The sequence below is a fragment of the Pelobates fuscus genome, chromosome 10 (genome assembly GCF_036172605.1).
Source record: "Pelobates fuscus isolate aPelFus1 chromosome 10, aPelFus1.pri, whole genome shotgun sequence".
In the NCBI taxonomy this organism is placed as follows: domain Eukaryota; kingdom Metazoa; phylum Chordata; class Amphibia; order Anura; family Pelobatidae; genus Pelobates; species Pelobates fuscus.
In genome coordinates, this window is record NC_086326.1 from 141,163,416 (window position 1) to 141,185,828 (window position 22,413).

Below are 22,413 nucleotides of genomic sequence, written 5' to 3' on the forward strand. Positions count from 1 at the left end.
TGATGGCCATTGCTAACCCCACCTTTGAAGATACCATGGCCGCTGAAACAGGTTTTAATGATGTAAATTTATGGTTAGAATGGATGAAATATAATGCTAATAAGCATAATAAGACCGCATGCTATGTGTGTGGCGGTGCCCGGCCTCACCTGGGTACTGTACCTCTAATCCTGCCAGTAGATGTAGAGGAATGTGTTTTAAGCCTTTTTGCCTATCACTATAATTTTAATAGGTCCATATGTATTGCATGGACAAAGGAGTATCCTCTCCTAACCAAGGATGTCAAACCCCCAGATGGTATTACCGTGTATAAAGGTAATTACACTTGTTATGCTAATTATGATGGAATTGGTAAATTCTTAGGTAACTTCTCTAAGGGGTATTGTGCCACCTACAGAAATGTCTCTATGAACTTGTTGCAGTTTCACACCAGGTCATTAGGGGATATTTACTGGTTGTGTGGGGATTTACAGCTAAGATCCAGAATGGACAAAGAGTGGTGGGGGGAGTGTACTCTGGCTAAAGCCATTATGCCTATACATATCATCTTTGACACACACCTCGTCACCCGTGAGTCCAGGCACACTAAGGTTAAGCGTGACGCCCCAGTGAAAGGAAGTTTTGATCCTCATGTGTATATTGATGCCATTGGAGTGCCTAGGGGGGTGCCCAATGAGTTTAAAGCAAGAGATGAAGTTGCTGCAGGATTTGAATCACTTTTTGCCATAGTTACCACAAACAAGAATTTAAATTGGATAAATTACATTTATTATAATCAACAGCGTTTTATTAATTATACCAGAGACGCCCTCCAGGGGTTGGCCGAACAGTTGCAGGCCACATCCCAAATGGCTTTCCAGAATAGAATGGCCCTAGACATGATCTTAGCCGAAAAAGGAGGGGTTTGTAAAATTTTGCCCGACACCATGACATGTTGTACCTATATCCCAGAAAACACAGGCCCTAATGGTAAAGTCACATTAGCCATAGAGAAATTAAATGACCTGTCTGAAGAGTTAAAAAGGAATTCTGGGATAAAAGATCCCTGGGAAAGATGGTTTGGTTGGATGACAGGATGGCAAAAGGCTTTAATGCATATTGGTATGGCTATACTAATTTTTCTTTTTATCTTTGCTCTTCTCTTTTGTTGTATCCTCCCATGTCTGAAAAAATCCCTCATGAAGACTGTTGACCAAGCGGCACCCACTTTCACCCATCTCGAAGTTGATGACCAAGATTTCCAAGACATCAACTCACCCTGTCTGCCGCTGCAAACAATCCCTTTTGTTGATAAAGTGCAGGAATTCTAGGAAGGGACCAGCTTAGGGACAGCATCTGTCAGTGAATGGTAAAGGCCCCGTGTGGAGAAGTGGTGGGTTAGCTGCCATGGGACACCCATGGGTGTGAAGTGTTCGAGAGCCATACTGACGGATGAGTTAGCCTATCAGGGTCAGATCTAGGGACAGTCTTGCACTTTGCATTAACACCTAGCTAGCGGCCACGGGGTTTCTGTGCCTTTGGGTTAACACGTCTTCCTGGTACTAACTTAATAAAGTTTTATCTCTTAGAATCTAACATTTCATAGGGGGGACTGATGTGGGATTATTAAAAAATCCTTATTGTACTTATATTCAATTATTGCACTAACTCCATTTTAACCTCATATTGTGAATCCTCCATTTTGTCCTCCTAACCTGACTTCTTCATTCCTCCATTTTGTCCTCATAACCTAACTTGTTCATTTTAAAACTACCTTACTTGACAGAATTTCCCAGCACATCTAATACAATAAGACAAAGACTGTATGTTCTAACAAAGACATGATTAACACAGGAATTGCTGACTTTTCCTTAAACTTGCAACATAGTATAATTTGAAGGCCATGAGAACACAGTAGTAATGAAATGTTCTATTCATAAGAGACCTTGCACCTGGCCACGAGGCCTGAGATCACCGACTGTGTAAAATGACGCTCAAGACCCCCTTGTCCCCACCCGTGTCCAGAACAATCCCACCTCTTGGTGGGTGGGCACGGGACTAACCACTTAGTTTTTAAGCCAATTAATAATATTGATAGGAGGACACTAATCCCGACACTTAACAATTAATCCAATTAATGATGTTTATTTGCTGATATTCTAATAATCAATGATGACGTAAAATGCCTCTTAAAAGGGCCTGCGCGCCCGCTTTTTAATCACTTGCCAATAAATTTTCTCGGTTATTTTAACCTGAACCTTGTGTGTCAGACTTAATTACTTCAGCGTATATACGCAATTCAATTTGATTAATTTGGACAGGAACAGATAGACATTTAAACATTTTGGTTTACTGCTAAAAAGTACCATAACACTGGTACTTGTGCCAGATCCTGATTTGCCTGCTTGATGTGTTCACTGAGCTAAGCAGGGCGCTATAGAACTGTGTTCAATGCTAAAGAGCGCTCAGTTCATGCTCTCAGCTAATGAGGGCAGCCCACACAGCATAGTGAAAGCAGGCTGTTCACTGCTGGGTGTCCAGTGGTACCCACGTAAGTTGTCAACTGTTCTACAACAATGTTAGTTGGCAAATGACTCTGGGAGGGTATCAGCACAGTCCTGACACACAAGTATAGCAGGTTGTAATGGTTATTGTGCTAGCAGTGTTCCTGAAAAGACTGAGGAAATGTTATACCTTAAAGGGAGACTATGTTTCCAATATGAACCCGCTGTGAATCCCTGTTTTTTGTACATTAATATGAATGTAATACATTTATTTTTAAGTTAGGAGTAGAAATACTTTTTTTTTTCTTTCTTTCTTCTCTGTTTTAAAGTGTGTTGAGGACCAATCAGGGCGAAAAAAATAATCTTTATAAGAATCAAGAGTTCGTGCTGTGAGAAGCAGTGTAGGAAATGGTAAAGCGATGGTCACTGTTCCCTGCATATTTTTTATTTTTTTTTGCTGTGCAAGAAGTACAAAAAGGCCTGTGATGTCACAACAGCATAGATAGGCACATAACAAACATATAAAAAAAAAAAAGGTACGGCACGTGAAATGATAGCACAGTTTTTATAGTATATATTAATTTTAAAAAATCAAACATGTCTAAGTAAGAAATTGGCTGCACTCCTGTTTGCAGACGGCTGCTTTTCTCTGCCCTTCCTGGTGAAATCTATCACTTTGGGTAGACTCACTAATCAGAGATTTGATTGGGAACATTGATAGTAATTTTTTGTATTGCCTTTTTATTGCATTATCTTTATGCTGTATTACCAAATAGGAACAATTTGTACTCAGCATTTTCTCTTTAGGTATTCATATAGTGAATCCTAAATGATTAAATCTCTATTGTGATTAGAAAAGAAAAAACAAAAAAGGTATAGTGTAGGTACAGTGCTGTGTCCCAACAGTGAAACATTAAACAAATTACTAAACTACAAGAATCGCCAAAGCTGAATTAATTCAATACCTTTCTAAAATGAAGATTGCTCCCAGCCCCAAAAGTGAAAAGAAACAAGTCTGTGTATTGTTTACCGCATTAAACTTATACGAATGGTAAGTACAAAGCAATACATGTACAGGAAATTTTGGAAAAAAACGTTAGTTACTCCAAGCATCATAACCACTACAGCATGCTTTCTACTTGTTATAGTGAGTACAGTGCTCTGTGACTATAGCTACTCATTTTGTATTAAGTCTTTTAGCCTAAAATGTGACATTTGCATTGTATTACTCTTTAGTGCCATAGAGCTCTTCGTGTGATATCTGAAAGCGACCATTCCAAATGTTTAAATCAATTGAAACAAACAGATGAATATGATGTTAAAAAGCGGACTGCTAACTTTTATTGTAGGTGTAACTGGCATGGGGTTCGCTGCTTTCAAGCAGTTTAACCTCAAAATTCTCAGGCGGGGTGGAGCGATGACGTAGCGCACGTAGCTGCGTCCTTGCGGAGAGCGTCTGAGGGAGCGATCGAGGGAGCCGAGAGAGAGTGAGGAGGAAAGTTTGCGGTGCTATACAGGTGGGTTTAAGCAGCAGAGAGCTATGTAAATGTGCATGCCTGAGCAGTGCCTAGCAGGCTACCCAGCTATAGCGGTCTGAGCAGTAGCGATTGTAGTGAGGAGCAACACAGTGAGTGCAGGACTCTTTCGAGCTGATTGCGGTTGGAATGCTGTGACAACACACCTGGTCTTGGACCTGGATCATTCCCTCAAAAGCTAAGTGCCTAAAAATCTAATTGCTCAGTTACAATTAACAAGCGTTGGTGGTGCTTTCAATGGGTTCTGCTAAGTAAAGAAAAAAGAAAACAGAAATAGTCAGAAAAGGATATAGGAGAGGAAAACATAAAAAAAGGGGAGAATCAAAGGTAAGGGGAAGAAAAAAAAAAGGGGAAAGGGGTCTAATTCACTTAATTGTGTTTTGCAAGGCACTAGAAAGCAAAATGATTGACATGGAGAACAAATTGATAGACCTGGAAGACAGGTCAAGAAGAAATAACCTAAGAATCAGAGGAATACCGGAACAAATAGACACAATAAACCTCAAATCATACGTAGAATATTTTATCAAACATCTGGAGGTTGGGAGTCCAAAAATCCTACGATGGATAGGTGTCACTGAGTGAATAAACCAAAAGGGGTCCCAGATCATCTGAAAAGAGATGTAATGATATGCTGCGCCTCTTTTAAACTCAAGGCGCCGGTGACCTCTCCTACCCCACCGACGTCAGCTCCTGAGTGGAGCCGAATGCGCATGCGCAGCAAGAGCTGCGCACGCATTCAAACAGTCTATAGGAAAGCAATGCTCAATGCTTTCCTATGAACGTTCTGCATGCTGGATGCGAATTTCGCATCCAGCGTCGCAGAAGCGCCTGTCAGGAAGACAGCCACTAGAGGCTGGATTAACCCTGCTATGTAAACATAGCAGTTTCTCTGAAACTGCTATGTTTACATCTGAAGGGTTTAAACCTGGGGGACCTGGCACCCAGACCACTTCATTGAGCTGAAGTGGTCTGGGTGACTATAGTGTCCCTTTAACCCAGTGGTTCCCAAACATTTAATGTTCAAGGTGCCCTTAATATTTTAATCTTTTTCCAAGTCAAAATTTCTAGGTTGTATATCTGTACAGCGCTACGGCATTTACTGGCACTATAGTGTAATGTACAGTGTTGGTGTTTGTAAGAGTGCTTGTATATAGTTTTAGTGTTTTAATACAGGGGTGTGTTTGTATGTAATATTTGCATTTGATTACAGGGGTGCGTTTGAATGTGTTTACTTTAAACAAATTTACATTTGTGTGAAGTGGTGTGTTTGTATGTTGTGCTGGTGTATGACTGCTTGGATGTATGCACATACATTACCACATACATACACACAAATTAATATAGACACCAACACATACACACACACAGATACACACCGACACATACACACACCTTAGCACACGCATACACCGACATATACACAAACACGCACCTTGACACACACAAACATTGATACATGCACACACCATGCTATAGATACACACACTGACATAAAAACACACACAGATGTGTGCGCACACACAGACACACACACACACATATATACACATGCACAACCTCACACACACACAGATGCACAACCTGATACACACACATAGATGCACACTGACACACACACACACGTGATATTTTGAATATCTCCAGCCACCCTCCTGTTAGCTTACATTGTGTGTCCAGGAGGGTGGCTTGAAGTCCTGGTGAGAGTGAGGGCTGCTCTCCCTCCCGTGCTGTATCCTTGCACAAAGCTGGGAGAAAGTAACAGGCTGTCACTTCCTCCCAGCCGGCCACCATTACAGGTGCCCAGTCGTCGTCTTAAAGGACCACGGCACCCGGCCAAGCCCCTGTTCAGCAGTAATGTTTCCCGGTGCTATAATCATAGCACCAGGGAAACATTCCGTGGCAGCCCTGTGTGCCTGTCGCTGCGCTCCAGGGCACCCCGGCACACAGTTTGGGAACCGCTGTTAACCCATTGGCCATTATGCAGAAAAACATGTGTCCCCTCTCCTATGCATGACACAAATGAAGACTACTCCTCATTTTACTTGTATGTCTCCCAGCAGCATCACCCCACCTGTAATTGCACCTCAGCTCACAGCTAAACAACAAAATCTCCTTTATATTTTACTTGACTAAATCCATTCCACAACCCTGAATCCACAATATAGTATATGTATTTGCTGCTTAGTTTGACTTTTGCAAGGCATTACGGCATGTATAAGTATATATATATATATATATGTGTGAGAGTCTGTGATTATTGGAGTAAATAAAATTAAATACCTGGCTTTTACACCCAGACCAGAAGGACACAATTGGCAAGAGAGGGCCAAGGAGGACACAATCAAGCAGAGCAGCCTGGCCCAAAATATGCGCAGTAGAAGAAAGCCCAGCACACATGCTACTTCATATCCTCTCTCCAAGTCCCACGATTCGTTGCAGTGGCAACTTGCGGCAACGCTTTGAGGGCCAGGGCTTTGTGAATTGCGAGACTTGGAGAGAGGAGATGTAGATTGCGTGCACTGGGCCACCGCCAACTCTTACATTATCGGTAACAATAGTGGCCGATACCGATATTTGCCATCATATTGGCAGAACCGATAATCGGTCTATCCCTAATGTAAAGTCCCATACAAGTAAAGCGGGATAAAAATAGGACAAAACTTATGACTTACCACCAGCCTGCTAGAAGCGCTCTTATTGGGCCTCACTTACATGCTTGAGATCAAGTCTACAAAATGCTAAGGCAAGCTTTCTAATCACGGAATAATCTTTTTGTTACTAGATAGCCCGGGCAGCCAAAACATGTACCCTTTGGTATATTTTGCCCAAAGGTTTACTCCAAGCACCACGACCACTTTATTTTGAAGTGGTCATGGTGCATGGAGTCTATATGTGCAGCATCTTGCTTTGATATGTTGCAGATACAGAGATTAACCCCTTAGGTGCTGGAGGTCTATCCACCTCCGGGCAGCGTCATTAGCCAGCCAGGAACTAAGTTGCCAGCTAATGAAAAAAATTAACATCTGATGCAAGCATGAACAACATACTCACACCAGATAACCAATGGCAGCACGGATCCTCCCTCACATCCTTCAGTCTATCCTCCCTGCCTGGAGAGTCCCTTTAACTGTTGTGAACAATACTACATTAGAAAATCTGCATTTCCTTTCAATTACAAATCCTGTGTTTATTGGTAACCAGCTTTATAATAATGACCATTACAGAGAAGCTGTTTGATAAAACTGAATCCAAATTTTCTTTCTTTTGTTTATATTAACTACCTGTCCACACGGATTATGGAAGAAGACAAACATTTTCACTTTGTTATATTATTTATTTTAAAAGTTTTAATCATCTTTTCCTGTCCTTTCACATATTTGCACTTTCTACATAAGTGTACCATATATACTCGAGTATAAGACGACTTTTTCAGCACATTTTTTTGTGCTGGAAAAACCCCACTCGTCTTATACTCGAGTGAGTGTCTGTATTATGGCAACTTACATTGCCATAATACAGACAGGACCGCCACGCTCATTACAAGCCCGGCGGTCCTGTTGGGGGCTGGCAGAGAGTTGTAACTTACCTTTCCTGCAGCTCCTTTCTCTCTCCTCCGGTCGGCTCCCTCTGCAAGTCTCGCGAGAGCCGCGGGGTCAGAGTGTTGCCACGGGTTACTGTGGCAACGCTCCGCGCGGCCGCGAGACTTACAGAGGGAGCCGACCGGAGGAGAGAGAAGGGAGCTGACAGGAGCTGCAGTGAAGGTAAGTTACAGCTTCCTGCCAGCCCCCCTCCTACAGCCCATCCACTGGACCACCAAGGAGTGAGAGCCCCCCTCCCTGGCCAGCTAACAAGCAAGGAGGGGGGGACGAATAAAATATAAATAAATAAAAAAAAATTAAAATAATTATATAATAATAATAATAATAATAATATAGAAATAAAATATAATATATATAAAAAAATAATATTTTAATACTAATAATAATTAAAAAAAAATAACCCACCAAGGCTCTGCATCAGACACACAAATACACTCTGCATCACACACTGCATTCATTATATACACACACACTGTAAATAAATATTCAATTAATATAATTTTGGCGGGATAATTTTATTTAGAAATTTACCAGTAGCTGCTGCATTTCCCACCCTAGTCTTATACTCGAGTCAATAAGTTTTCCCAGTTTTTGGGGGTAAAATTAGGGGCCTCGGCTTATATTCGGGTTGACTTATACTCGAGTATATACGGGTAATTTATATATTTTATGGTTTGTTAACAGAGGGTAGAAAATAAAAGGATTAAAAATAAACTTATGACGACAATTCTACTGGTTGATGTGGCATTAGAGGCCATAACCATTGCAGCTCACTGTAGCGCAGTCCCCAAGGGTTTTGTCAAAATGTTATCCCAGGGCTTGCAGCCTATTGCCGCTGTGCAATTTTACAAGATTTAATATTGGTAATGCGGAAGTGTAATTCAGCATTAACATAATGGATGAAGAGAGGACAGGCTATGCTAAGGAGACCTGCCAGACACTTTGACGAAACAGTCTCTCTTTGCATCATAATCATTACACTGATACATACAACGTGAGAAACAGGTAAAAATAAAATCTGTGTACAGTGAGTGGACACTCTGGGCAGCAAAACAAGTTGAATGCATTTCATTGTTTTTGGTCTGAAGATCATGCTATTTTTTTTGCATGCACTAATATGTAGTTTTTACAAAACATATATAAATGTTTTACAGTTTTGTGCACTGTGGCGAAACCAGCTTCGCCACTGTGAACTGGAGAGGCCTGGCTGCTAGCCTCCTGCCCGCTGACTATGGCCCCTGGTCATATTGCACTTTAAAGACTATATTTGGGCAGGTAATAATTTGTATTGCTGCTGCTGGCCCTTTAAAAGCAGCGATGGACATATTGGAACTTTTGGGACTACTGTACCTTTAAGACTGTGGAACGTAGTACAGTAATCCTGCCTTTAATACTTTAAATGTCATGTATGTATTTTTGTATGCAGTTTAACCTGGGATATGTATGCAGCATTCATCTGATTGTTCGGTAGAATCACTCCATTCATTGTATTGAGGAAACTACCGAACAACCAGACCACCCAGGACTAAGTGTGCCTCCAATTACCGTTTGCAACAATGTTGCAAACGGGTAATTGGCAATCAGTGTAATGTATTCTTTGTCCTCTGGGTGGCCGCCATTCGGGAAACAAACACGTGGCGGCGGCCATCTTAAACTACCGAACAGCGGTGTTTTGCCGTCGAGTGTCTGGAACTAAAATCGGACACTTGACTAGGCAACCACCGCTGAGACCTCCATACTTCCAGAAATTCGTATAAAAACTACCGAATGACCAGCCGTTCGGTAGAAAGAACCCCACAAACAAGGGAATTCATTTAAACCCTCTCCAGGCTCTATAACACAGGCAATTCGTCTGTTTTCATTCCCTTGTTTGTGACCGACCGCAGGGCCAAAATGCATGGAACTGTTTTCGGATACTTTACCCATGCGGTCGGTCAAATCTTTGGAACCTCATAACTCCTGAACCATTTATCCGAATGGGCTGATTCTTGCATATGTTGTCCCCCTGAATAAGGGCTATCAGGGGATACCTGTTTTGGAGGTGTAGCATATGTATTTGGGGTACATCCTGGAATTGGGGAAAAAGGTGTACAGTATAATTGTGTTAAGTGTTAATCTAAGGGGAGGAAATGTGTGGGAAGTACATCCATGTGATTGGTTAATTTCATCCTCCCCCTGGGAGTGTCCTGTATGTACTTGTTGGTAATAAAAGCCAGACTGGGTGTCCCAGTCTTGAGTTCCTGCTTAACCCTCAAAATGAAGTGTCGTCTCGTTCTTGGGGGGGATTGGATTGTAAGCTGACTGCCAAGAGTGTAAGCCGATTGTATGCTTTTCTTGTTCAGCTGTTCCAGTTCGGAGTGTTATTTCGTATCCAGCTCGTGAGTTCTGATGTTCTGCAGTAGCTGTGCCTGTCTATGGAAAAGGGGATTATCGCCTAAACGCATTTTTTCCCTTTTATGCTGAAACGGTCCGTTACAATTGGTGGCAAGCGGCGGGATCGTTCCTACAACGAGAAGGACAGCTACAGAACACCAATTCCTTGGAGTTACAAATTGAGGGCAACGTTAGCATTCGTGCAGCGCCCCTGGCAGCAGAGGTATCCAGCGACTTGGAGCAGACAAGTATGGAAGGCTCTGACGCTGAAGATGATTTTATGGCCAAGGTGAGGCAGCAAGTGGCCCAGTATGGGGGTTATATATCCATGGACACATTCCAGGGGATCTGGAACCAGGTCATGGCTGAGCAAAACTCAAAGATGGACGAAGAGTATGATGAGCAGGAAGAGTGGTACAGCAGCAGAGTAGAGGCTGCATCCGAGGAGGTTAGCCGCCCCCCCCCCGAGGCGGCAGGAAGAACCCGAAGTAGGGGTCCTCATAGATTGGTCCTGTGAGGAACCACAACAGGCAGGTGGAGATGGGACCGAGGTCTCTCTACCGGCCCTACAGGGATGCTGGGCAGTCGGCCCAGATCCCCAGCGGCAGTGTGTAACCCAGGGAGCTGATGGTGTCGTCCATCCTCCCCAGCGGCAGAGTAAGTCCCAGGGAGCTAAAGGTGTCGTCCTTCCTCCCCAGCGGCAGATTGTATCTCAGGGAGCTGAAGGTGCCGTCCTTCCTCCCCAGCGGCAGTGTGTGTCCCAGGGAGATGAAGGTGTCGTCCTTCCTCCCCAGCGGCAGGCTGAGTTACAGGGGGCAGAGGTTGTTGTTCCTGCCCCCCAGCAGAAAAGTGATGTGCCAGGAAGGCAGTGTGAAGTAAAGGGAGAGGAGAGCAGCGTCCTCCCTCCCCAGCGGCAGTGTGTGTCTCCGGGAGCTGATGGTGTCGTCCATCCTCCCCAGCGGCAGGCTGAGTTACAGGGGGCAGAGGTTGTTGTTCCTGCCCCCCAGCAGCAAAGTGATGTGCCGGGAGGGCAGTGTGAAGTGAAGGGAGAGGAGAGCAGCGTCCTCCCTCCCCAGCGGCAGTGTGTACCCCAGGGAGATGAAGGTGTCGTCCTTCCTCCCCAGTGGCAGCGTACACCCCAGGGAGATGAAGGTGTCGTCCTTCCTCCCCAGCGGCAGGCTGAGTTACAGGGGGCAGAGGTTGTTGTTCCTGCCCCCCAGCAGCAAAGTGATGTGCCTGGAAGGCAGTGTGAAGTAAAGGGAGAGGAGAGCCGTGTCCTCCCTCCCCAGCGGCAGGGTGTGTCTCAGGGAGCAGAAGGTGCAATCCTTCCTCCCCAGCGGCAGTGTGTACCCCAGGGAGCTGATGGTGTCGTCCTTCCTCCCCAGCGGCAGTGTGTACCCCAGGGAGCAGAAGGTGCCATCCTTTCTCCCCAGCGGCAGTTTGCCATCCAGAGAGAGGAACTTGTTACACCCTCTCTCCCACGGCAACCTAACCCACCAAGGGGAGATGTTAAGCCCCACAACTGTGCAGATGGGACCGTAGTCTCTGCACTTACAGCACAAGGGATAGGGACGGTCGGTCCTGTTCCCCAGCCTCAGTGTGATGGATCCAAAGGGGAGACAGTCGGTCTCCCCCTCCAGCAGTCGAGCTGTGCACCTAAAGGGGAGACAGCCAGTCTCCAGCAACCAGGCGCCCACCAGACTACTCCCGTGGTAGTGCTGGCAACAGGACAGAGTACCGCTGGTCTCTGCCCCCTCAGCAACCCACCAAGGCAGCCTACCCGTCTCCCACCCAGCAGTGGTGAAACACCAGAACTTGGACAAAATTCTTCCTCACCCAGATGTAGTAACCGGTTAGTGGGGGTGGGCTGCTCTGTTATTTCTGTTTCGTGGGTGGGTTGCTGGACTAACCAGGGCACTGACCGGCAGAAAGTCAGGTACCCTGTTAGTCTAATTGGCCAAGGGGAGAAATGTGGCGAAACCAGCTTCGCCACTGTGAACTGGAGAGGCCTGGCTGCTAGCCTCCTGCCCGCTGACTATGGCCCCTGGTCATATTGCACTTTAAAGACTATATTTGGGCAGGTAATAATTTGTATTGCTGCTGCTGGCCCTTTAAAAGCAGCGATGGACATATTGGAACTTTTGGGACTACTGTACCTTTAAGACTGTGGAACGTAGTACAGTAATCCTGCCTTTAATACTTTAAATGTCATGTATGTATTTTTGTATGCAGTTTAACCTGGGATATGTATGCAGCATTCATCTGATTGTTCGGTAGAATCACTCCATTCATTGTATTGAGGAAACTACCGAACAACCAGACCACCCAGGACTAAGTGTGCCTCCAATTACCGTTTGCAACAATGTTGCAAACGGGTAATTGGCAATCAGTGTAATGTATTCTTTGTCCTCTGGGTGGCCGCCATTCGGGAAACAAACACGTGGCGGCGGCCATCTTAAACTACCGAACAGCGGTGTTTTGCCGTCGAGTGTCTGGAACTAAAATCGGACACTTGACTAGGCAACCACCGCTGAGACCTCCATACTTCCAGAAATTCGTATAAAAACTACCGAATGACCAGCCGTTCGGTAGAAAGAACCCCACAAACAAGGGAATTCATTTAAACCCTCTCCAGGCTCTATAACACAGGCAATTCGTCTGTTTTCATTCCCTTGTTTGTGACCGACCGCAGGGCCAAAATGCATGGAACTGTTTTCGGATACTTTACCCATGCGGTCGGTCAAATCTTTGGAACCTCATAACTCCTGAACCATTTATCCGAATGGGCTGATTCTTGCATATGTTGTCCCCCTGAATAAGGGCTATCAGGGGATACCTGTTTTGGAGGTGTAGCATATGTATTTGGGGTACATCCTGGAATTGGGGAAAAAGGTGTACAGTATAATTGTGTTAAGTGTTAATCTAAGGGGAGGAAATGTGTGGGAAGTACATCCATGTGATTGGTTAATTTCATCCTCCCCCTGGGAGTGTCCTGTATGTACTTGTTGGTAACAAAAGCCAGACTGGGTGTCCCAGTCTTGAGTTCCTGCTTAACCCTCAAAATGAAGTGTCGTCTCGTTCTTGGGGGGGATTGGATTGTAAGCTGACTGCCAAGAGTGTAAGCCGATTGTATGCTTTTCTTGTTCAGCTGTTCCAGTTCGGAGTGTTATTTCGTATCCAGCTCGTGAGTTCTGATGTTCTGCAGTAGCTGTGCCTGTCTATGGAAAAGGGGATTATCGCCTAAACGCATTTTTTCCCTTTTATGCTGAAACGGTCCGTTACATGCACTATAAACCATATTCCTTAGCCACACTCCCAAATTCTAACATACATTTTTCCTTACAGTGACAGCACTGGTCAGTGAACTGAGCTGCTGGAAGAAAAGCAGCCAGCACAACAAGCAGAGGACACCCAGGTGGACATGTAAATATATATATCCTGTCCTCAATCTCATGTTTGTCTCCCTGCATTGCTCTACTACATAGTCCTTCCAGAGTCTGGTATTCTTTTATGTACTAGACTATGGAAGCACTGTTTATTAGGGCTTTGCATGGAGGGATTTGGAATTATAATAAGCATTTCCGTTTGTAATCATGATGGATAACAAATGGAATTCCAGTGATGGTTATAAATCACAGACAGTCTGAGAGCTATGAGCACATAGTAGTAACCCTGGTGGTCTGACGCTCCTCACATGAGATAATGGTGCAACAAACATACATAATTCATATAAAGTTTTGGAAAGAAAACTGAAAAAGCAGTCATTTTTCCAGACCTCCCAGAACAGGAGGACAGAGAATGAGAGCGCAGGGCTGTATGAGTGTAACTGTGAGCACGGTGTGAGGAATAGAAAACTAAAATGCTGACATTGATTATAAATCACATTTGTGTTCCTGAACGGAGGCACGAACTTACAATTGGTATTTCAGTTTTCAATCACAAAATGAAATGTCTTGTAAGGATATTCTGGGACAGCCGAGGTAGGTGATCAAGTATTTCATGCTGAATTGTTATCAACAAGCTTCCGAAAGTAGAAGCTGGATGAAATTCTGGTCAGAAAACTCCACTTGTACATCTTCCCCCAAAAAAGCAGTAATATAAAAAAAAGTATTTATATCATTTTTATTTTTCCACATTTTGTGAAATGCACTCTTTTCTAAGATTAATGCATTAAAGAGGTGCTCAATTACAGCCAGGAGTGTTCCTTTAAATACCCATCAATATATTAATTTCAAGAATCGAATTTAGTGCCTCCTTGTATTAGAGCCAGCATAACATTAAAAGCCTTTGAAGAGTGTGATCACTGGCTGGCTTAAACCATTTAAATAAAAAGAAAAGAAAAACAACACCAGTTTTTTGAGGGGTGACAGAAATTGAAAATGTACTTCATAATCTTTGCACCATAATTTCCCACACAGGTTCAAAGACATTTACATCTGGTGATCAATTAATGTAATTTGACTTGTTCCTGGTGGTTATGAAACCCTGATTTAATTTAACACCCAGTACATGGATATTGACATTCTGCAAAACAGGACGTTGTCATTATTAGAACGTTAGTTTGCAATGTGATATAGCATCTTATTCATCTGTCACATGTAAGAAACATTAGACTTAATGACTCCCATGAGATGGTGACCTACACTATTACTGATGGTCGATATGTTCAACACTTGGCAACAGTTATTGTGGGTTAGAAGTATCTTTTGACTTTTGTCAACCCTTTTAGTAACAATGACGGCTATAGACCACCTGGAGTTTAAGATCATATTCCAAAATGGAATGTTCCATTAAGTTAAATCAGTGATGTATGGAGCGAGCAGGACATTCACTGATGGTATAAACGCTGATCCTTACTGGACTATAATATATACCTTCCAGAATGAATGTAAGCAGTTCAGATTTTGTTATGCGTCTCTGCAAGCTTGCCTTAGATGTCAACATTTCCAAATAGCAGCCCAGGAGCAAACTTCAGCTTGGTGAAGCTCACAACTCATTGAGTTGGGGTCACGAAGGAGTTACTTCTGCATTGATTTGTAAGGCTGTACTTTTCTGGCACTTAACAACTGTCCTTTGAAATGTTCCTCAATCCCAGTCAGAGATCAGATTTGTGAATACTGTTAATCATTGTCAATGCAGTTTGTCCATGTGTGGAGCATACAGTTAAATTTGAAACACGTTTCTCTGACACAAGTAATTCTGTAGCATTTTGCAAGAAATGCAATTTGGGCCTCAACTGTGGGAAACTATTAATTGCCCCAATGAAACTTGTAATTAAAGTTAATGTTAAGACCTCTTATTGCAGGCACGTATTTCTAACTGAATATCACAGTACTAAGAGATCTTTAAAGCTTCAGGATTAGCTGTTAAACTATTTTTTTCTTGTGGTGCCTCTGTTATTTTGTTGACCCCCTGTAGTTTCTTTCCCATATGGGTTTTCCGATGTTTAGTAAGACTTGACTTATGATTAAAACATACCCCACACTCAGAACATGGAAATGGGTTCTTTCCTGTGTGGATCATCTCATGCTTAAGAAGATCTGGTCGATTATTAAAACATTTACCACATTCAGAGCATGCAAATGGCTTCTCTCCTGTGTGAATTCGCTGGTGTAATTTAATACTTGATTTTTGAGTAAATAATTTTCCACACTCAGGACAGGGGTAAGATTTAGCTCTGGTGTGAACATTCTTATGTGTATAAAGAGCTGACTTTTGAGCAAAAAATTTCCCACATTGTGGACAGGGGTACCTTTTCCTTTCCGAGTGGATATCCTGATGTATAACAAGACTTGCCTTGCAAGTAAAACATTTTCCACATTTTGTGCATGTGAAAGGTTTAATTCCTGTGTGAATCTTTTGATGTGAAACAAGATTTGATTTGACAGCAAAAGATTTTCCACATTGTGAACAAGAATATGGTTTCTCTCCCGTGTGAGTTCTTTGATGCATAACTAGTTGAGAGGAACGCCTAAAGAATTTCCCACATTCTGAGCAATAAAATGTTTTCTCTTCTGTGTGAATCTTTTGATGTTTAAGAAGATATGACGAACAAACAAAACTTTTCCCACACTCTGAACATGAAAATGGCTTCTTTTCAACATGAATCTGCTCATGTTTACAACAACCTGACTTATCTGTAAAACGCTTGCCACACTGAGCGCAAGAAAATGGTTTCTCTCCTGTGTGAATCCTCTGATGTTTAACAAGGTTTGAGGAACGGGTAAAACACTTCCCACATTCAGAACATGGAAATGGTTTCTTAAGCGTATGCCTCTTCTGATGTTTAAGAAAACTTGATTTATCTAGAAAGTGCTTGTCGCACTGAGAGCAAGAAAATGGTTTAACTGGAGAGCAAGAAAATGGTTTAACTGGTGCATGAACCACGGGTGGGTTAACAGATTCTGAGACACTAGTAGTGTGAGTATTCTGTTGAAATGTATAGATTCTACTATATTTTGAATTAAATTCATTGGACATCAGTACTGTTATAGGTTTAAGTTGTGTCTTCAAAATCCCATTTTCCATAATCCAGATCCCCAATGACTGTGTATGAACTGTAGGTGTATACATTTGAATGCCTGTGACATTGCCTTCTTTACTTGTTGGTTCGTCTTTAATATGAGTAGATGTATGTTCTATCTGTGTATGTTCTTTGGGTGTATAAATATCAGTGTCTGCAATATTTTCCTCTTCACTGGAGGCTGGCTCCTCCTTAATTTTAACAGTTTTATATTCGTTCTGTGTATATTCTGTGGGTATGTTAGTATCTATGAGATTTTCTTCTCCACTTGAGACTGGTTCCTCCTTAATAGTAAATGCATTTTCTTTCGGTTTATGAATGTCACCGTCTCTGAGACTTTCTTCTCCACTTGAGGCACATTTAGAGCATTTCAATATGTTTCCTGTGTCAATCTTCTGACATTTAATAAGAGAATCCTTTAGGTTCAAATATTTCCCACAAACAGAGCATGGTAATGGCTTTTCTTCTGTATGAATTCTCTGATGTTGCATACGATTTGACATGTGATTAAAACTATTCCAATGGTTAGACACAGCACATGCTTGTTCAGCACCTGTATAATTGTGATCATGTCTGACTCTTTCGACTTCACATATATCTTGTTCCTCCTTAACTTTTATAGATATATACTTGGCATCTCTATGGTGTGTTGCTGTATAAATGTCAGTGTCTGTAAGATGTTCTTCTTCCCATGAAGCTGGTTCCTCCTTGATATGAGTAGATGCATATACGCTCTGTGTACATTCTGTAGGTTTAGAAATACCTGAATCAGTGAGATATTCTTCTTCACACAAGGTGGGTTCCTTCTTAATTTTAATAGATGTGTGTTTCGTTGGTGTATGTTCAGTAGGCGTATAAATCTCAATGTTTGTGAGATTTCTACCTTTACAAAGGGATGGTTCCTCTTTAATATGAAAAGACAAATTCTGGGCATCTCTGTGTTGTATGGACGCATCAACATCAATATCTGTGAGATCTCCTTCTTCACATGAGACTTGTTCTTTCTTAATATGAATAGAGGCATATCCTGTCTGTCTGTGTTCTGTTAGTGAATGAATGTTCATTTTATTATTTATTTCATATGAGACTGGCTCCTCCTTAATGCAAACAGATGCATATTCGGTGGGCATATGAATGTTAGGATCTGTCATATTTTGCTCTTCACATGAAGTTGGTTCCTCCTTAATATGAACAGATGAATATTTTGTGGGTGCATAAAAGTCCATGTCTGTGAAATGGTGTTCTTCATATGAGTTTGGTTCCTCCTTAACTTGAATAGATGCATAGTCTGTCAATGGGCATTCAGTACATGAAGAAATGTCCACATGTGAGATATTGCCTTCAGACAAGGTTTCCTCCTTAATTTTAAAAGATGTGCACTTTGTCTGTGTCTGTTCTGTGGGTATAGAAATAACAGGTGGATATCCTTCTCCGTAGGAGCCAGAATCAACTCCCACAACGTTTACAGCGTTTCTCCTTCTCTTCTGTGTTTTATTTATATTTAGACTACTTTTATCTTCGTTTACATCAACTAAGGAAGCAGCAGGTGTGTGAAATCCTTTCAGGATACTTCTTCCCAAAAAGCCATTTGCTGGAAAATAAACACAAACCCAATATGTCAGTTAACAATAAATTGCTTGAGAAAAAGAAACATCTATTTAGTCATGGATACAACAGGAAATAAGCGCTCGCTACACAGTGCAAAAAAGGAATGGGCAGAAGAGAATCTGTGAGACTTCCCAAAAATCTCACCAGAGAACAAATATAGGTAGACAGAGTGATAAACCGTGCCCTATAAAGTGAATATACAGTGCAAATGACAGAGGTATATATACTTATATATCTGCTAACATCTCTGACTTCAAAGTATCTTGAAAAAAAAACAGAATATACACAAATAGTGCAATATGTAACAGCAATATTTAATGTTAGGTAAAGTGTATATGTAAGTGCACACGCACAATTGGACGGTACAATCCCCGTCTGTGGATATATGTGGATCTGCAGTTCTTATCCTCCTTCTTGTGCATACTACACCATAAAGTTTTTTATTGTGTCTCCCCATATGTACTGGAGGATAAGAACTGCAGATCCACATATATATATTTTGCAGTGTACTAACCTATCCTTGCATAGCAAACGTGTTAAACTAAATTTTTTGTTATTATGAATATTGTGTAAGTGGCACTACCCTTCTATGGGCATTGGCTGAGATACTTATGAACCTTACCTGCTGTAGCGCATAGCCCACGGAGAATGAAGCTTAATGTGCCCTCCATTTTATCTCCATGGTTCCTAACTTGTTGTTCCTACATTATTGTCCCACAGTTCTTTTACACACACTGTTGCTATGCCTAGATTGCCTACCCACAGTAATCATTGATACTAACATCTCTGCGCACCCAGTGGCTTTAACCTTTTAGATATAAGCTATAGTTCCGTCCCCAAAGCTCTGAATACCAGCAATAACTTGACAGGACAGAGCACTGTATGGATGTCTTCAATATTACTGTTGACGCCTTAATTGATATCCTGTTAGCTATGTACTTGTAGGGTTGCCTACTATAGCCGGGACGTGTCCCTCTAATCTTATTTAAGAGGCTGACGGCACACCTGTAGTATCTCACTTATAAGCGTCACCTTAGTTTATACGTCTGGTAGTCGAAAGCCTGTTATATAACATATTCATGCATGTTCACCAATCTGTCTTAATAACTAACAATGAAAATGCTTTACACACATTATAGACACGTTGGAAAGCCTGTAACTATGCTACTTACCTTTAAAAAATGTGTGCAGTAACTATCCATGCCATATGTCTGTTTAAACTATGTTATTCACCCTTCTTGTTACTGCTGTTGTGGCATTACAAGAGCATGTACTCACTGAAATGCACCACAAAAAAAAAAAAGAATTTAAAAAAAAAAAGAAGAGGATAAAGGTCTAGCTGACTGCCTCAATTAATATTTTTGTTCAGTATTTACAGATGAAAATGAAGAAAAGGGATCTCAGTTAGGAAAAAGGACAAATGAGTCATTTGTTACATGTGAGTTTACAGAGGAAGAGGTTCTATTTCAACTGTCAAAAGTAAAGAGACTTGTTAATCAAGTTTTCTTTGCTATTAGACACATATGTTTAACTTCAAATTATGTTCTAACCTTACATAGTCTTAAATATTTTTATTTTACCTATGATGTCATAGGTCACAAATTAAAGCCACACGATGCCATTTTGGCGCCAGATTTGAAATGTTACTAACCTTACCGCCTTCCCAGGAGCACCTACACTTTTTAAAAGCCCTTTTTAATGAGGTGAAATGTGTTACTGTCTTTAAGTTATACCATTTTTATTGTTTTTAATAGTTATAAGTAAAGTTCCCTTTTTATCCTTGCTCCTGGATGCATTCTTATCTGTGAACGACATAGTTATAGTCATAGTGCTTTAGTGGATAATATCCTCACTATGGCATAGAACAACATAATTAAAGCCATAGTGAGGATATTATCAACTAAAGCATTAAGGATTGAGCATTACCTAGAGATTGCCCCCCAAAAATTAAAGTAATGTTTTGTTTTTTTCACTGCATGATTTTATTTATGGAGGGCACTATATTTTGTGTCCTGTTTTCACATGATACTGTTGACTACTCTTGACTGGAAATAGAAAGTGGTGATAGTGTATGCTGCTTTACTAGTGCAACTAAAGTCTCTGCTGCATGTGAGTGCATACATTATATACTTATTATCCTTAGTCGCCTTAAGTACTACACTATATACTGTTCCTGTATTCTGCTCTGTGCTTCATGTCTGGGTGAGAACTAATATAAAACCCAAGAATATAGTTCACAGATTCTCAGACAGGGATTGTTCCGTCCAGGCCTATTATCTCAGAGCTGGTGTGAAGCTCCACCTAATGTAAGTGGCACTCCACAATTATTTCTGTCCTCACATAGAGATATACTACATCATTGGATCTTTTTGTTTTACATACTTCTGAAGTGCAACCATAAATCCAGATTCCTGCTTAGATCATTCAATAAAATTCTATTTAGTATGATGTTTGCGTTCTCAGCGAAGACACTGGCCTTCAGTTAATAGACCTAAATTGGCCCAGATCTCTTCCAGTCATGTCAATTTGAAATGTATACAGATATAAAAACATACTTTAGAAATATTCAGGCAATATATTTAATATATTTCTTACTTATAAAGAAAGGTTCTCCTTTTTTCTCTAATGTCTTCAGTTGGCCAGCAGTTCCCTTTTTCGATTGTCCATTTTCAATTCAATATTACTAGATTGATGAATGTTATTTTCTTACTTAATGTCATTTGTATGTATTATTCAAATATAAATTGCAATAAATAATAACAAAAAAAGCTCAATATCTTCAAAATTTCAGGAAATTAATTTCAAACGTCTTTCTATGTGGTATTACTTATTCCCGAATGTCTCGTCTACATGCTGGAGATGTCAGAAAAAGGAGAGGGTACTGTGATGCATATTTGGTGGAACTGTCTAAAAGGAATTCCACCTTTTAATGCAGATTTAGTACTTCTGCATATGACCGCAAAGCCAATACCGGTCTACAGAAAATACATTTTGAGACACTTCCATGAAAAGACACTCCACTCTTTAATATATGTTTGAGCATTTTTAATAAGTATTTCTAATATGTGTTGTTTTAATTTGTGCAATATATCTTTTCAATGCAATGAATAGTCATTCTCCTTTAAGCATGGACATTCTGATATTGGTAATTGGTATGGACATTTGCTCTATATGTTTTAATTGCATGTAAATGAAAGTTTTCTGTGATAGCCAATAACAAGGTGGTATTCTTGGACTTTTTGGGTCAGTCCCGCCTATAAAATGGACATAAATACCATTAGTAGCAGTGAGAGGGCAGATCTGAGGAAGTTGATTAGATCTGTGAAACATGTCATTCTGAATGACGTCATCATGCTATGTGTCACATCACTGCCCAGCCTCCCGGGAACCGGAGTTGCGAGTGAGAGGTTCAGAGCCAGCAATTGAACCGAACAGTGCTTGGAGCACTCCATCTGTGGGGGACTTCATTTCCAAAGAGTGCTATGTTAAACCTCTCCATATTTAATTAATAAGGATTGGTGGAAGAAGGCTGTTGCCTGGTGGATTCCTTGTGAGATACTTACCCAAGTGATTTGTTTGGAGCTCCATAGCCTGAGCTGTCTTCACCTGCTCACGGTTTGTGAGTGTGCATATATTTATGTATAGGTTATTATTGGTTTGGTATGTTTGGTGCATTTTTGTATTAAGTGTGTTTACACTTTATTATTTATTTGTATGCACTTTACAAGGAAGTGCGCCTACACTAATGTTGTGCACTTTTTGTAACAATAGTGCACAGTGTTTTTGCACTACCATCTTTTCATCTTAAAGGCATAGTGCACTTTTATATGAAAGTGAGCATACTCATGAAAGGTATTTAAAGTTACAGTGCACCTTAATTTTGTTTCACATTCTTTCATCATGCTCGTGGTCTGACTCTTCTTTTCATTTGCCACTATCAATCCCCCCTCTTTTTCCCAGTTCTTTATACAGTTTCATTTTCACTGTTTTACAGGAATTTGGAAATGTACGGTAACGTCCCTTTTAGTCTTTCAGATTTGTTTTCCTTTTCTTGTTCTATAATACTGTACAGTACTCTTTGTCAATATAAAAATTTCTTTAAAAATCTTGGGGAAATAGACAACCTTTTGACAAGACAATGTTATCTAGCCAAATGCAACATTGGAACGGTTCAAGTAACAATTGTGAATGCAGCCAAATTAACTTGTGACTGTGTTTCTAGTCAAAACAAGGATTGAGAATCAGCATATAACAACCTGTTTAAACCCCATATAATACTGCTTGTAAAA

At 41.3% G+C, this 22,413-nt stretch overlaps 1 protein-coding gene across 1 annotated transcript in view; it reads right to left on the reverse strand.

Moving 5' to 3' along the window:
* The window catches only part of LOC134574822 (oocyte zinc finger protein XlCOF7.1-like), a 70,905-nt gene that overhangs the window by 36,417 nt on the left and 12,075 nt on the right, over positions 1 to 22,413 (reverse strand). Inside the window, exon 3 of the mRNA XM_063433886.1 lies at positions 15,329 to 18,107. Within this exon, the coding sequence (XP_063289956.1) occupies positions 15,329 to 18,107 (2,779 nt within the window). The remainder of the gene's footprint in view (positions 1 to 15,328; positions 18,108 to 22,413) is intronic.